The sequence below is a fragment of the Nomascus leucogenys genome, chromosome 6, assembly GCF_006542625.1.
Source record: "Nomascus leucogenys isolate Asia chromosome 6, Asia_NLE_v1, whole genome shotgun sequence".
NCBI classification, from domain to species: Eukaryota; Metazoa; Chordata; class Mammalia; order Primates; family Hylobatidae; genus Nomascus; species Nomascus leucogenys.
In genome coordinates, this window is record NC_044386.1 from 82,942,408 (window position 1) to 82,959,691 (window position 17,284).

At 38.8% G+C, this 17,284-nt stretch overlaps 1 protein-coding gene across 8 annotated transcripts in view; it reads right to left on the reverse strand.

Annotated features, from left to right (window-relative positions):
• HERC1 (HECT and RLD domain containing E3 ubiquitin protein ligase family member 1) overlaps positions 1–17,284 on the reverse strand; it is a 240,864-nt gene that overhangs the window by 136,303 nt on the left and 87,277 nt on the right. For all 8 annotated transcript variants that reach the window (XR_004030537.1, XM_030814531.1, XM_030814537.1 and 5 more), the window contains exons 9-14: positions 16,836–16,980; positions 16,558–16,729; positions 14,900–15,034; positions 14,115–14,280; positions 2,128–2,253; positions 305–526 (exon numbers count right to left, since the gene is read on the reverse strand). Coding sequence is in view for 7 of the 8 variants with exons in the window: in XM_030814531.1 (XP_030670391.1) it covers positions 305–526; positions 2,128–2,253; positions 14,115–14,280; positions 14,900–15,034; positions 16,558–16,729; positions 16,836–16,980 (966 nt within the window). In the remaining variant the exon portion in view is untranslated. The remainder of the gene's footprint in view (positions 1–304; positions 527–2,127; positions 2,254–14,114; positions 14,281–14,899; positions 15,035–16,557; positions 16,730–16,835; positions 16,981–17,284) is intronic.

Consider the following 17,284-nt stretch of genomic DNA (forward strand, 5'->3'; position numbering starts at 1 on the left):
ATGTCTGGTAAGGTTAATCCCTTGCTCATTATGCTTCTCTCTAAAAATGTTCCTATTTTATTCTGTTGATTATTCTATAATATCAGAAAAATCTGGTAAAATTCTAAAATAAATCCCTTTGAAATTCTCAATTACATGTTATTTGGTCCCCACAATATTTCAGAAAACCTGACATGTTTTTCCCCTTTGGGGAGAGGGGTCTAGAGTTTGATTTCTATCATAGGTGTTTAAATGTCAAAATACCTTGACTAAAAAGATCCCTACCCCTTTATTCTTTTTTCACTACAATGAAAGAACAACTTACCGTATAAAATCCTAAATTTCTTAAGAGAGTCTTCATCAAAATTTCAGCCAGGTGGGTATCTGGATGGCAGCTCTGAGTGCCATAAGGTTGATCTGACAGATTTCCGTAGCCAGTACACACAGAAGACAGGTCAGCAGCATCAGAGGGTGAACTATAGCCAAGTAGGGAGGCTACATGGGTATGATCTTGCAAACTTGTCAGGATGATATCCAGTTGCATTCTCTAAAGAACAATAAAATAGGAACAAGTAACTAGCGTAATACGCACTAGAAAAGAACACAAGAGGATCCCAGAAAAAAACTATACTAATACACTTACTAGCTTAATAAACAATCATCTTCAGGAGGTACGTAATTATAAAAACTACCTAATTAATCCCATTTAGGAAATGGGATTTAGGAAAATGCAACTTACAGGTTTTTATTTCAGCCTTCATTATAATGCCTAAATCTCTAAGCTAACATGGCATACTATGCATAATGATTTTAGTACTGTAAGTAGAGAGGAGTACGAAATGCCAATAGATAAATAATACGACACATGATTCTACAGTGTGACATTACCAATGACAATTACTTATTCTAATGTTTAAAATAAATCACTTGAAATCTAACCTAATGCAAAATACTCACTAAAAATTATCTGTAGGCTGGGCACAGAGGCTCACACGTGTAATCACAGCACTTTGGGAGGCCAAGGCAGGCGGATCCGCTTGAGTCCAGGAATTCAAGACCAGCCTGGGCAACATAGCAAAATCCCCTCTACAAAAAATACAAAAATTAGCTGAGCATGGTGGTGCACACCTGTAGTTTCAGCTACTCAGAAGGCTGAGGTGGGAGAATCACTTGAGCCCAGAAGGTTGAGGCTACAGTAAGCCATGATCATGCCACTGCACTCCAGCCTGGATGACAGAGCAAAACCCTGTCTCAAAAAAAAAAAAAAAAAAAAAATCACCTGTGGACCAGGCACAGTGGTCTCATGCCTATAATCCCAGCACTTTGGGAGGCCAAAGCAGGAGGATCATTTGAGGCCAGGAGTTCAAGAACAGCCTGGGAAATACAGCAAGACCCCACCGCTATAAAAATAAGAATAAAAAAATTAGCCGGGTGTGGTGGCACATGCCAGCAGTCTTAGCTACTCCAGAGGCCAAGGCAGTAGGATCCCTTGAGCTTAGGAGTTCGAGGTTAGAGTGAGCTATGATTGCACCACCCTACTCCAGCATGGGTGACAGAGCAAGACTCTGTCTCCAAAAAAGATTTAAAAAGAAAGAAAAGTATCAGTAAATATTATGCTGCAAATAAGTACCAATTTTTTTTTCCTCAAATCTGTATCTCTGAATCTGGTAACTTCTACTTGGTTGAGCAAAATGTACTATTTTAAGGTATATAACATAAAAATGGAAAGAATAAGTATACTCATATTATCAAATACTTTTTCCTAATAGTCATCTATACTCTTTATACAAACAATTTCAGACAAAGTTCTCAGCATGGAACCAACAGTAGCACATGCACTTGATTTCAACTCAGCATACTACAAATAAACCACAGAGTGTCTGGCTTAGTACCATAAGAAACACTGGAAAAATTAGTCCTTATTTTAATAATTAGCCCCAAATAACTTAATAAATTATCACTTGCTTCACCTAAGGTTGTTAGACAACTGGGAATTCTTCCAGCACAAAACATTAAATAACCAGGATTTACTAGACCCATCAAGTACTTACGCTCCATGAACACATGGCAATTGATTAGTTTTATTTCCTTCTCAGTCCAAATTTTTATGATACTACTGGTTTACTTACATAGCAAGCAAAAGCCTACCTGTCCTTTAGATAAGCTTTCCCATCTATCAGGTCCTTGAGGTAAAAGAGAATGAAGTAATTCCATCCGTTCTCGTAATGGAGGTAACAGCATGGTTGCTCCCACTGATAAAGTTTCAATTACCACCTAATATCAAAAGAGGAAAGTGTACTGATTGGCCTGGTTCTTGGTTTTTAATAAAAACACACTTAAAGTAAACTCACTGACTACTAGGATCATGTAAGTCTAAAAAAGATGGCATGATAAAAAAGAAAGCATGCAAGTCCTCCTTCAGATGTCTTTAAGAAGACTATGAATACATATTTTGGATTTGCCACTAAATAGCTAATCATCACCCAACAAATATTTAGTGTTGATTCTATAGCATTCAGCCTGGTAAGGTTCTGTGCAAAGTGATTTGGGTGCAGAAATGAGTAAAACAGACAAAATCTCTGCTTTCATGAGCCTACAGTCTGATGGGAAAGAAAGATCCTGAGCAAGAAAGTATAAATGTGAAAGGAGTCACATAGGGAAAGTAAAAGGGGGCAGGAACTTGCGTGAGCACACAAATATGGCAATTAACATGGCCTATGGGCTCATGGAAGATCTCCCTGAGGATTAGGCATTTGAGAATTACAGAATTAGAACACATGGACACAGGAAGGGGAACATCACACACCCGGGCCTGTTGTGGGGTGGGGGGAGGGGGGAGGGATAGCAATAGGAGATATACCTAATGTTAAATGACGAGTTGATGGGTGCAGCACACCAACGTGGCACATGTATACATATGTAACTAACCTGCATATTGTGCACATATACCCTAAAACTTAAAGTGAAAAAAAAGAATACAGAATTAGTAGGACCTGGCTAGACAAAGGTCCAGGTAGTGGGAACAGCATAAGGAATAGTAGCTGCATTATCTTAGGCCTCATAACTTCTCTGGGTCATGGCTTCTTTATCAGTAAAAACAGTGTTGGACTAAGATAAACTCCATAGTGCCTCTCAGTTCTAATACTCAATTTTTCTATAAGTCAATGTTCTATTAATAATTATTTGACTTACTATGATGACTGAAAAATTCAAGTACACAAGAAGAATAACCCTTCCATCCAAAAGCATGTGTCCTCCAACACAGTTAAGAACAGGACAAACCTTTAATGACTTTCTCAGAGTACTCTACTCAAACTAAAATAACGCTAAAATCAAAGCTAAAATCAAATTTTAGCTTTGGAAATTCAACAAAGGTGACTAAGGATTAAGGACTAAATGCACATATTCTGTTTCCAAAAGCCCATCTAAAACAATGGGCAGGGGTTGGGGGGATAATTCAAAAAGACCCCCCTCCCCAAAATGGTAAAGGAAAAAACAGCATCAAAATTTTGGAAACAGAAAGGAACAGATAAAGGGTAAATGACTTAAAAGACCTGAAATGGCTACACCCTAAGTCAAAAAGGAGAAAAACCAAAAAACACTTTGATTTATACTGTAGAGTTCCTAGAGGCTCATATACGTTTGCAAGAGGGAAAAAAGGAAGAGCTCAAAACAGGAGGATTGGTTGAAAACTGGTTAAGATAACAGGCACAGTTGAAGGCAGGAATACCAAACTAAAATTGGGTGATTTTAAGACAAAGTGTTCATTCTGAATATTGAGACTCCTAAACTCTTTTTCCTCACCAGAAGATTGTCACTCAGGTTTATACCTTCTGGCAGTAGCTTAGAAGAGCCTTCCTTTGAAGAATCTCACTAGCCCAGTAGAAAAGACTTTAAGTGACAGACATGAAATGTTACCTTCCCCTAAAATATAGCCCAGCCATATCAATCTACAATAAATTTGATAAACCTCATCTCTGTGTAGAGAACTTTTAGCATCCATCAGCCTTTTACCATTACTCTTTTTTTTTTTTTTTTTTTTTGAGATGGAGTCTTGCTCTCATCACCCAGGCTGGAGTGCAGTGGCACAATCTCGGCTCACGGCAACCTCCGCCTCTGGGGTTCAAGCGATTTTCCTGCCTCAGCCTTAAGTAGCTGGGATTACAGGCATGAGCCACCATGCCCAGGTAATTTTTGTATTTTTTAGTAGAGATGGGGTTTCACCATGTTGGCCAGGCTGGTCTCCAACTCCTGACCTCAGGTGATCTGCCCACCTCAGCCTCCTAAAGTGCTGGGATTACAGGCGTGAGCCACCACACTCGGCCATAGCATCACACTCTTACCCATGATTGGCTTCAAAGCCAAAGGTTATTAGAAATTTGAGGAAAGCCTTTATTATGACAGAGACTAAAACTAACAGAAATGGTCTAATTTAAAAAAAAAAGTACATAGAAACAAGAACAAAAATTAGTATCTTCAAAAAGTGTAAGTCAGAATGGGAGGCTACTAAAAAAGGAACACTTTGAGAATGAAGAAAAGAGCTCTTATAAATTAAAAAGATTATAAAAGAAACAGAAAATCTCAATAGAAGGGCTAGAATATAGAATTAAATTTCCTATAAAGTAGAAGGGGGAAAAGATGGAAAACAGGAAGGAAAACACAAGAAAATTAAGAGGACTGGCTCAGGAGGTTAAGTATCCCAATAATGAGTTCCAGAGAGAAAGAAAGAACACAGAAAACAATGAAGAGGAAATCAACAAAACACTTCCAGATATATATACATATATTTTTTTTTAGTAGGGAAGGGGTTTTGCATATTGGCCAGCTGGTCTTCAATTCCTGGCCTCAAGTGATCCACCCACCTCGGCCTCCAAAAATGCTGGGATTACAGGCGTGAGCCACCATGCCTGGCCAAGATAATTTTTTAATATTGAAGGCTATGACTTTCCCCACATCAGTTCATATCATTTTGAAATGTGAGAACACAAAGGACAAGAAGAACTTGCTATATAGCATCTAGACAGAAAAACAGATTTCCATACAAAGGATCAAAAATTGAAGCGCACTGATTTTCTAAGTAACACCATTGAAAACTAGAAGACAATGAAGCAATGACTTCACAAGTCTTACTGAAAAATGATTTCCAATTTAGAATTTTATGCCTAAACCATTCATGAAGATATTCAATTGTCAAACTATTTAAGTGTGAGCATATTTTCATTTAATGTATTTTCTATCAGTCCTCTCTCAGAAGCTACTGATGGATGAAGAAACCCAGCAGAACCCACCATAACCATGTGATTGAGGCTGACATTGTCAGTAATAAGATATATGGACATCATTAACCTCATGTAATAACATACCAAGGACACATTATTTCTGTGGTATTCTTGCCCAAAATACATAACTCAATCCCATCATGAAAAAATGACAGAGATATTCAATAAAATAATTAAATAATACTCATGAAATGTCAAGCTCATGAAAGACAAGGAAAGACTGAGGAATTGTTACAGGACACTAAATTGTTACAGAAGAGAAATAACAATTAAAAGCAATATGGGATCCCAAATAGGATCCTGCAACAAAACAAGGACATCAGTAGAAAATTGATAAAATTTCTAATAAGATGTTTACTTAATAGTATTAAACCAATACTAATTTCTTTGTTTTGATAATTATATAATGGTTATGTAAGACATTAACATAATGGGAAGCTGGATGAGAGACATATGAAAACTATTATTTATGCAATATTTCCTTAAGTCTACAGGTAGTTCAAATAAAAAAATTTTTAAAAAAAGAAAATTCAGAGAAGGTCAAAGGAAAATGGTGGGAAAGCATACAAGAAACAGCAGCAATGTGATTACTGCAAATAGATAAATTACTAGAAGTTTCAGAAATAAGAAAAGAGGAACACAAATAGCTGTAAACAGAAACAGCCTGTGTGTAACATCCTGGAACAATCTATCTCCAAGTACTCTTCTAAGATGGAACGGCTGTCAAAGAGACCCAAAGAATAAAAAGATAATCCAAAATATAATTTTTTAAGTTTACTTTTCCTTATTTTATTCTAGTACTTTAGTCCTTTTCAAAATCTTACACGACCCCGTTTCTGATAAATATTAAATCATCACAGTTCCTACTCACCACCAGGATATTCCTCCAATCCCATTTGAGGGGATATGTCCCTCTACTTGAAAAGTCAGTTTATTATTTTTTTTTCAATTGACATATAATACACATGCCACAGAATTCACCTCTTGAAAGTATAAAATTCAATGGTTTTTAGTCTATTCAGAGTTGTGCAACCATCGCCACTATCCAATTTAGAATATCTTCATTACTACCAAAAAAAAAAAAAAGCCCTGTGCCGATTACCAGTCATTCCCTATCCCTGCTCAAGATCTCCAACAACCACTAATGTACTTTTTTTTTTTTTTTTAGGTGGAGTCTCGCTCTGTTGCCCAGGCTGGAGTGCAGTGGCGTGATCTCAGCTCACTGCAACCTCCATCTCAAAGGTTCAGGCGATTCTCCTGCCTCAGCCTCCCAAGTGGCTAGGACTACAACAAGCACACGCCACAACGCCAGGCTAATTTTTGTATTTTTGGTAAAAAAGGGTTTTATCATGTTGGCCAGGCTGGTCTCGAACTATTTATCTGAAGTGATCAACCCTCCTCAGCATCCCAAAGTGCTGGGATTATAGGCGTGAGCCACTGCACCCAGCCCACTAAGGTATTGCTATGGACTTGCTTACTCTGCACATTTCATATAAATGGAGTTATATAGACCGGGCGCGGTGGCTCATGCCTCTAATCCCAGCACTTTGGGAGGCCGAGGCAGGCAGATCACCCGAGGTTAGGAGTTCAAGACCAGCCTGGCCAACATGGTGAAACCCTGTCTCTACTAAAAATACAAAAACTAGCTGGGCATGGTGGTGTGCGCCTGCAGTCCCAGCTACCCGGGAGGCGAGGCAGGATAATCGCTTGAACCCAGGAGGTGGAGGTTACAGTGAGCCGACATAGAGCCATTGCACTCCAGCTTGGGCGACAGAGCAAGACTCTGTCAAATAAATAAATAAATAAATAAATAAATAAATAAATAAATAAATAAATGGACTTATACAATATATGGCCCTTTGTGTCTGGCTTCTTCACTTAGCATAATTTTTTTTTTTTTTTTTGAGACAGAATCTCACTCTGTTGCCCAGGCTAGCGTGCAGTGGTATGATGTCAGCTCACTGCAACCTCTGCCTCCCGGTTTCAAGCAATTCTCACGCCTCAGCCACCCAAGTATCTGGGACTACAGGCATGCGCCACCACACCCAACTAATTTTTGTATTTTTAGTAGAGACAGGGTTTCACCATGTTGGCCAGGCTGGTCTCAAACTCCTGGACTCAAGTGATCTGCCCCCCTTAGCCTCCCAAAGTGTGCAGATTACAGGTGTGGGCCACTGTATCCAGCCACTTAGGATAATATTTAGAAGGTTCAGTTAGGTTGTAGTATGTATCACTACTTCACTCCTTTTTATGGCTAAATAATATTACATTGTATGAATATACCAAATTTTGTTCATTTATCAGTTGACAGACACGTGTTGTTTTCACCTTTTGACTATTATAAATAATGCTGCTATGAACATTCATGTACAAGTTTTTGTGTGGACATATGTTTTCAATGCTCTTGGGTACAGACCTAGTAGTGGAACTGCTGGATCATACAGTAACTCTGTTTAACTATTTAAGGAACTGCCTGTTTTCCAAAGCAGCTGCACCATTTTACATTCTCACGCAATGCATGAAGGTTCTAATTTCTCCACCTCCTCCAACGTTTGCTATTAGTCAGCCTTTTTGATTACTGTCAGTGGGTGTGAAGTGGTATCTCAATGTGGTTTTGATTTGTATTTCCCTAATAATTAATGATGTTGAACATTTTTTCATGTGTTTACTGGCTATTTGTATCTCTTCTCCAGAGATATGTCTACTCAGATTCTTTGTTCATTTTTAAAACTGGGGTATCTGTCTTTTTTATTGTTGGACTCTAAGAATTCTTTATATATTCTAGAAACTAGAACCTCATCAGATATATGACTTACAAGTATCTCTCCCATTCTGTGTGCTGTCTTCATTTTCTTGAAAGTATCCTCTGAAGCACAAATGCTTTTAATTTTGATGATGTCCAATTTATTTTTCCTTTGGTTGTGATTTTGATGTCATAGCTAAGAAACCATTGCCTAATCCAAGGTGATAAAGATTTACATCTTTTTTTTATTTTTATTTTTTTTGTGAGACGGACTCTTGCCCTGTCGCCCAGGCTGGAGTGCAGTGGCGCGGTCTCCACTCACTGCAACCTCTGCTTCCCGGGTTCAAGCAACTGTCCTGCCCCAGCCTCCCAAGTAGCTGGGATTACAGGCGCGCACCTCCACACCTGGCTTTTTTGAATTTTTAGTAGAGATGGGGTTTCACAATGTTGGTCAGGCTGGTCTCGAACTCCTGACCTCATGATCCGCCCGCCTCAGCCTCCCAAAGTGCTGGGATTACAGGCGTGAGCCACCACACCAGGCCCATCTTTTTTTTTGAGACAGAGTTTCATTCTTGTCTCCCAGGCTGGAGTGCAATGGTGTGATCTCAGCTCACTGCAACCTCCGCCTCCTGGGTTCAAGCAATTCTCCTGCCTCAGCTGGGATTACAGGCACACGCCACTACACCGGGCTAATTTTTTGTATTTAGTAGATACGGGGTTTCACCATGTTAGGCTGGTCTTGAACTCCTGACCTCAGGTGATCCGCCTGCCTTGGCATTCCAAAGTGCTGGGATTACAGGTGTGTGCCTGGCCTTGTTTTCTTTTGTGAGTTTTACAGCTGTAGCTCTTATATTTAGGTCTTTAATCCACTTTAATTTTTTTGTATATGATGTAAGGGGCCAACTTCATTCTTTTGTATGTGGGTATACAGTTGTCCAAGTACCATGAGACACTATTCTCTCATGAAATTGTTTTGGCACTCTTGTAGAAAATCAGTAAGCCACAGATATATGAGTTTATTTCTGGACTCTTAATTCTATTCCATTGATCTATATATCTATCCTTCTGACACAGCCACTCTATTTTTATTACTGTAACTATAAAGTAGTATGTTTTGAAGTTGGAAAGTGTGAGTCTTCTAACTTTCCTCTTCTTTTTCAAGACTGTTTTGGCTACTCTGGATCCTTGAATCTCCATATGATTTTAAGATCAGCTTATCAATTTCTGCCAAACAAAGCCAGCAAGAATTTTGATAGTGATTGCACTGAATCTGTGAACCAATTTGCAAAGTATTGACATCTTCACAATATTAAGTCTTGCAACCCATAAACATGAGGTGTGTTTCCATTTATTTCGGTCTTTAATTTCTTTCAATAATGTTTTGTTCTTTCAGTGTACAAGTCTTACACTTCTTTTGTTAAATGTATTCCTAAGTATCCTATTCTTTTTGATGCTTTTGTACATAAACTTGTTTCCTTAATTTCATTTTTTGATTGTACATTGTTGGTGTACAATCAAATAGAAACAATTTTTGTATATTTATCTTTTACCCTGAAGCTCTGCTGAACTCGTTTATTAGCCCTAATAGTTGTGTATGAGTGTGTGTGTGTTTCTTAGGATTTTCCACACACAAAATCATGTCATCCGCAAACAGAAATAGTTTTACAACTTCCTTTTCAATCTACATAGTTTTATTTCATTATTTTATATAATTGCCCCAGCTAGAATAGAAATGGCAGGAGTGGAAGTCTTTATTTTATTCCTGATCTTAGGGGGAAGGTTTTCAGTCTTTCTCCACTGAATATGATATTAACTATAACTTTTTCATAGATGCCCTTTATCAGGTTAAGAAAGTTCCCTTCTATTCCTAGTTTGTTGAATATTTTTATCATGAAAGGATGTTGAATTTTGTCAGATGCTTTTTCAGATAATCACATCCAGATAATCACATTGTTTTTGTTCATTTTTTCTATTAATATGGTGTATTATATTGATTGATTTTCATACTTTGAAAAGGGGATACAACCCATTTAGTCATGGTGTACAATCTTTTAGGTAAGTTGCTGGATTTGGTTTGTTAGTAGTTTGTTGAGAATTTTTACATCTATCTTCATAATGGATATTGAAGAATGCATCAGAGTACTTTAATAGCAGGTCTATAGTTATTCTTTTCTTGCAATGTCTTGGTCCACAATTAGGGTAATACTGGCCTCACAAAATATAGTTGGGAAGTATTAGCTTCTCTTCTACATTCTGGAAGTTTGTGAAGAATTAGTCTTAATCCTTCTTTAAATATTCTGTGGAATTCACAAGTGAAGCCATTTGGTCCTGGGTTTTTCCTCATGAGATTTTTCTTCAAGGCCAATAACTCTTTGACTTGCCCTTTTGAGACTATTTTCTAGATCCTGTAGGTGTGCTTCAACCTTTTTTATTCTTTTTCTTTTGTCTCCTCTGTGTATTTTTTTTTTCTTTCTTCTTTTTCTTTTCTTTTTTTTTTTTTTTGAGATGGAGTCTCACTCTGTCACCAGGCTGGAGTGCAGTGGCGCGATCTGGGCTCACTGAAACCTCCACCTCCCAGGTTCAAGCGATTCTCCTGCCTCAGCCTCCTGAGTAGCTGGGACTACAGGCATGTGCCACCACATCCAGCTAATTTTTTTTGTATTTTTAGTAGAGAAGGGGTTTCACCATGTTGGCAAGGAACGTCTCTATCTCTTGACCTTGTGATCCACCCACCTTGGCCTCCAAAAGTGCTGGGATTACAGGCGTGAGCCACCACACCCAGCTCACTAATTCTTTCTTCTGCCATCAATTCTGGTATTAAAGGACTCTGAGGCATTCTTCAAAATGTCAATTGCATTTATCAGCTCCACAATTTCTACTTGATTCTTTCAAATTATTTTAATCTGTTAAATTTATCTGATAGGATTCTGAATTCCTTCTCTGTGCTATCTTGAATTTCTTTGACTTTCCTCAACAAAGCTATTTTGAATTCTCTGTCTGAAAGGTCACAAATCTGTTTCTCCGGGATTGGTCCCTGGTGCCTTCTTTAGTTCATTTGGTTAGGTCATGGATGGTGTGGATGCTAGTAGATATTGAAGACTTAGGTATTTATTGCAGTCTTCACTGTCTGGGCTTATCTGTACCCACCCTTCTTGAGCTTTCCATATATATCTTGGGCTTTCCAGATATTTTAAAGGACTTGAGTGTTATGATCTACACCGTATCTGCTTTAGTAACGTTGTGGTTCTTCCAGCTTCATAGAGGTACCACCTTGATCGTCTTGGACAAGATCTGGGAGAATTCTCTGGATTATCAGGCAGAGACTCTTGTTCTCTTCCCTTACTTTCTCCCAAACAGTCTCTGCGTATGTGTATGTGTCTCTCTCTGTCTCTCTCTCTCTCTCCTCAGCCACCTAAAGCTGGGAGTGGAGTGACACAAGCACCCCTGTGGCCAACACCACTATGACTGCACTGGGTCAGACCTAAAGCCAGCACAGCACCAGCACAGCACTGGGTCTCACCCAAGCTTGCCATAACCACTCCCTGGCTATTGCCTATGTTTGCTCAAGGCTCTGTGGTTCCACAATCAGCCAGTGGCAAAGCCAGCCAGGCCATGTCCTTCCCTTCAGGGGTAGTGACGTCTCCCAAGCCTCAGGTGGGTCTAGAGGTGCCATCTGGGAGTCAGAGACTAGAGTCAAAAAACTTAAAGGTCTACCCAGTGTTCTACTGTACTATGGCTGAGCTGGCACTCAAACCACAAGACACAGTCTTTTTCACTTGTGCCTCCCCTTTCCAAAGCTAGAGGAGCCTCGCCCCATAGCTACCACCACCCCAGGCCACAAGGAGTATTGCCAGACGAGCACCAATGTTCCCTTAAGCTTAAGGCCCATGGATTCTTAAGTTAGCTTATGGTGAATACTGCCTGGCCTGGGACTCACCCTTCAGGGCAGTGGGTTCTCCTGTAGCCCAGGGCAGGTCTAGAAATGCCATCCAAAAATCAAGTCCTGGAATCAGGGATCCCAAAAGTGTATTTGGTACTCTATCCCTCCGTGGCTGTGCTGGTACCTAAAGCCAGAAAGTCTCAGAGGCTCAAAGCCCTTGACGTAGCAGCTGGGTATCAATGCTGGTTATTCACAGCCCACGGGCTCTTCGGTTAGCAAGTGATGAATGCTGCCAGTACTGAGTCCTTTTCTTCAAGGCAGTGGGTTCCCTGCTGGCCCAGGGTATGTCTAGAAATGTCATCTGAGAGCTGGCACCTGAAACAGGGAGCCTTGCGACTCTGACTGGTCCCCTATCCTGCTGTGACCAAGATGGTATCTAAGAGGCAAGACAAAGTCCTGCCCACTCTTCCCTCTCAAGTGGAAGAAAGGGGTCTCTCTTGGAGCCACGAGCTGTGTAGCCTGGCGTTGGGGTCGGAGCGGCAGGGAGTGAACCAGCATTCCCTTGGTTACCCCAGCTGGTGTCTCAGTATGTCACGTGCCCCTCTGTCCACTGTCTCTGGGACCAGTTCAGCACTAGGACTCGCCTAAGAGTTGCAGTCCTTTTGGTCTAGACTGTCTTTCAAGTTTACTTGGAGACACAGAGCACTATAGCCCTCAGTGGCAAGTCTTGCAGGAATTCAAATTTGGATCACTGGGATCAGCAATTCCCCTCTGGCTAGGGTTGGTTTAAATGCTCCCTCTGTGGACAGGTGTCAGCTGAGTTTGGTCCAGTTCTCCTTTCTGCTCTAACAGGATAGCATTGAGTTCAATGCCTCATAATTGCTGTGTTCTCCCTCCCCCAGCACCCAGAGACACTCTCTGCACCATACTGCCACTGCCGCAGCAGGAGGAGTGGCACTGCCTATTCAGGACTGTTTTTTCTATCTCTTCAGTGCCTCTTTCAGTGATATGAAGTTAAAACTAGGTACTGTAAGTGCTCATCTGATTTTTGGTTCTTATGAAGGTGCTTTTTTCTGTGTAGAGTTGTTAAACTGGTGCCCTTGGCAGGGGGAATGATAGTGGAGCCTTCTATTCCACCATCTTGCCCTGCTTCTCAATTTCCCTTTTGATTTCTGTAGGGTCAGCAGTAATATCTCGTCCTTCATTCCTGATTTGAGTAATTTAAGTCCTCTCTCTATTTTTCTTGGTCAGTCCAGCCAGAGGTTTGTTGATTTTGTCTTTTCAAAGAACGAACATTTAGTTTCCTGGATCTCCTCAATTGTTTTTCTGTTCTTTATTTGTTTAATTTCACTCTAATCTACATTAGTTCCTTTTCTCTACTTGCTTTGGGTTGAGTTTTCTTTTTCTAATTTCTTAAGGTAGAAGGTTAAATTACTGATTCGATATATATATATTTTTTAATATAGATGTTTATAAGCTACAAATTTTCCACCAAGCACAGCTTTAGCTGCATTTCATGAGTTGTGGTATGTTAAGTTTTTGTTTTCATTAATCTTAAGTATTAAATTTATCTTGTAATTTCTTTCTTTGATCCATTGATAATTTAGGAGTGCACTGGTTTAAAAATTACTGTACCTTCTATAATTACCTGCCAAAAGAGTTTATTTATTTTCTGTATTTTGTATTACAAATATATAGATATTTTTAAGTTTCCCCCAAATTTAATATTGTATTATAATACTAAATATGCTTTTTTAAATTATACTCTCCTTATTTATAATCAGTATTCTTTTCTAGGCCACTTCTTCCTCCTTAAGCTGACCTTTCTCTCCTTAGCTCTGGTTACAGTTCTAACAGATGATCCAGTCCACTTATTCAGTTACTACTACGGACCAAGCCATGCACTAGGTCCTTGCCCCCAGGAACTCATCTTCTGGTGAAAAAAGAGTGACATGTTTGTAAATAAGCAACTAGAATACAATGTGATGTAATGAGAACATATACAAGAAAAACCAAATCTGGTGGGACGGCAGGAATAAAAAGTTTCTCAGAGATGGCATCTGACCTTTGTCTCAAGGATAAGTTAACCAAAAATACTCTCACCAAGAAAATAGGAGTAAGGGAAACAACATCCAATTGAAATTGTCCAATGTACAGTTGAATATATTGTACAGCTAAAATCTCAGAGAAAGATGTGGTTTGAGATACAGATTCACAAGTCCTATTCTCTTACCTCTTGGATTTCATCTGGGACAGTTGAGTCCATCAGTCTGAAGAGCAAATTGCGAAGTGGACCTGCCTGCCTCCCGAGAATGCTGGTAGCTACCCCTCCCGCAAGTGCAAGAGCAAGGTGATTTGAAAGTAGCTTCAGGCACAGCTTGAGAAAACTGTGGTGTTCTCTGAAACCAAATAAACGTCTATGAATTCTTGGAACATAAAAGTGCCTGTGCTATCCAGTTTGGGTAACATTTTTTTCTCTTTAAAAATTTTGTTGGCCAGGTGCAGTGGCTCACGCCTATAACCCCAGCACTTTGGGAGGCCGAGGTGGGTAGATCACCTGAAGTCAGGAGTTAGAGACTAGGCTGGCCAACATGGCAAAAACCCGTCTCTACTAAAAATACAAAAATTAGCTGGGCATGATGGCGGGTGCCTGTAATCCCAGCTACTCAGGAGGCTGAGGCAAGAGAATCGCTTGAACCCGTGAGGCAGAGGCTGCAGTGAACTGAGGTCATGCCACTGCGCTCCAGCCTGGGTGACAGAGCAAGGCTCCATCTTAAAAAAAAAAAAAAAAATTGTCAAGTCATGAACATTAGTAATTTTTAAAACATGATTTGTGAAATTACAAATAACTTTTTCCTAGAAGTTATTATCAATAAGTATCTAAGTTTAGCTCTTTTCTAGATTATAAAAAAGTTTCATATAATTTGGGAAAACAAGAAAGAACAGTAAGTCAAAACTCAAAAGGAATAATTTATACACATGCACACACACACAAAAAAAAACATACATATAACATACCTTGATGAAGGGAAAGGGAGTGGGGGAATCTCACTGTTTATTTTATCACAGTATCTCTCAAGAAAAGAACGCAGGTGTGAGAAGGTACTCTCTTCAAGATCTACACAATAAGGTCGGTGCCATGCAACAACTTGTCTAGAAGGACACATAAGAAAATAATAAAACAGTCTTAAAATGAAATTTTTATGCATGATCAAAAACGAAAATTAAAACATATATTGGCCGGGCATGGTGGCTCATGCCTGTAATCCTAGCACTTTGGGAGGCCAAGGAATGCAGATCACCTGAGGTGAGGAGTTCAAGACCAGCCTGGCCAACACGGTGAAATCCCATCTCTACTAAAAATATAAAAATTAGTCGGGCATGGTGGTGTATGCCTGTAGTCCCAGCTACCTGGGAGGCTAAGGCAGGGGAATCGCTTGAACTTGGGAAGCAGACACTACAATGAGCAGAGATTGTACCACTGCACTCCAGCCTGGGCAACAGAGACTCCACCTCAACAAATATATATATACATACACCCATTAAAGCTGAATGATTTCAACAAGATACAAAGAAGACATTATTGATTATGAAAGTGATAAAACCTTTCATTTTAGCGACTAAGGAAAACTAAGAATTTGCTATCTTTAAGAAGAAAGCATACAACCACCACCTGTTTTGGAAGGTTTGGATGTCCACTCACCTGAAAGCAGAGGGCTGAGTCACATGATCTACTAAAGCCCCTCTGGTTCTAACAGTCCAGAAAATGGGTATTTCATATTAAGAAAAATATCCTGACTCTATAGAGTGATATACTGAAATCTATTAAAAGACAAAATCCTGAAATTTCTTGTGAATACTTTTAAGCTCTTGGGACCCAACTATCTACATATGAAGTGGGAAGTTGGAGATTTAATGCTAATAGCAAATTATTTATATTCAACTTATTTATTTTGGCTTTTGTGTTAGAGGAATAGCTATTGATAAATATTTTTAATTGGTTAGAATATCATTTTAAAACCCTCTGAGTCAAAGGCATAGAATGCAAATAAAATACATTCTAAGCTGTAAATTAGCCCATGTGTATCTGAAAATATCTGAAATAACCCAAACATTCTTTAAAATTCAATCTCCTAATAGTGACTAAAACTCACCTATCTGATTGACTAAACACATACAGTTAGCACTTTAGGAAAAAGCTAAGTTTCTGCAAAAAGTAACCTCCTTGATTTAAAGTATGACAATTGTTTTTTTTTTTTTTTTTCCAAAAAAAAAAAAATTTTTTTCAAAAATCAACCAGATAAAGAGCACTGAGGTTAAACATTAAATCAATAAAGCCTAGTTCTGATTTTAATTATTTCAATTTCTTCTTGATTGCAGACATTTAATTTTTTTAAATCAGCATATAGAGATGAGAGAGAATTCAAAATGTTTAAAAGACAATGTCTTAAATACTGGGTATGACTTCTTGCTTCTGAAACATGTCTAACCTCAACATTCAAATCAAAAGAAATCTAATGTCATTTCTATGATAGAGAAAAAGCAATATTATACATGTTCAGAAGAGTATTTTATGAACAAAGCACAATTATTTCTGTTTTTATTAGTGTTTCTACTTTTTATTGGTGTTTCTTGTGTTAAAACACACAAGAATTTTTAAATACAGGCACTCTTACCTGTCCCTAGGAAGAGCAGTCCATGCCAGACTATGTGATGTTCCAGCTGAAATCTGCTGAATAGCTATGCCATCTAAGCCACTCACTTTCTTTGGTTTAGTAATAGGACCTGTGGAATTTCCCTGACCACACTGCCCCATTGAGTTATTGCCCCAGGCATAAACTTCATTATCTAAAAACAAAATATAAAGTATCATATAAAAGAAATGCCAAATTCAAATGTAATATTTACACAAGACAACAGTTAATACTATTTCCTTAAAAACAAATGACTTTACCATGAGAAAGAGCCAAACAATGACTGTCTCCAATAGAAACATCAACTATTCTTGTGGCAGCCAGTTCTTCAATAAGCTTGGGTCTCAAAGCAGTGGCTTCTGAAGAACCACAACCTAGACAAGCTCCACAGCCCCAAGCATAGACCTGAAAAGAACAGAAATACACTACACATAACTTCCTGAGATGATTAGACTGTTGGCTTTAGGGATAAATGAAATCTATGAAACTAAAATGTGGTTTGATAGTAAATAACTTTCTGATGTTAAAATCATTTTGATCATTTTAAAGATTGTTATAGCAATTTATCATGCTGCGTTTAGGCATTCACTGTGTAGACAGAAAAACAGCTGATCTGAAAATAAAAATAACTGGTCATAGAAAAAACGGAAAGGTCTTCTGAGAGGGTCTGCTAAACTACTAATTGGCTTGCAATTTGTTATATTTGCCC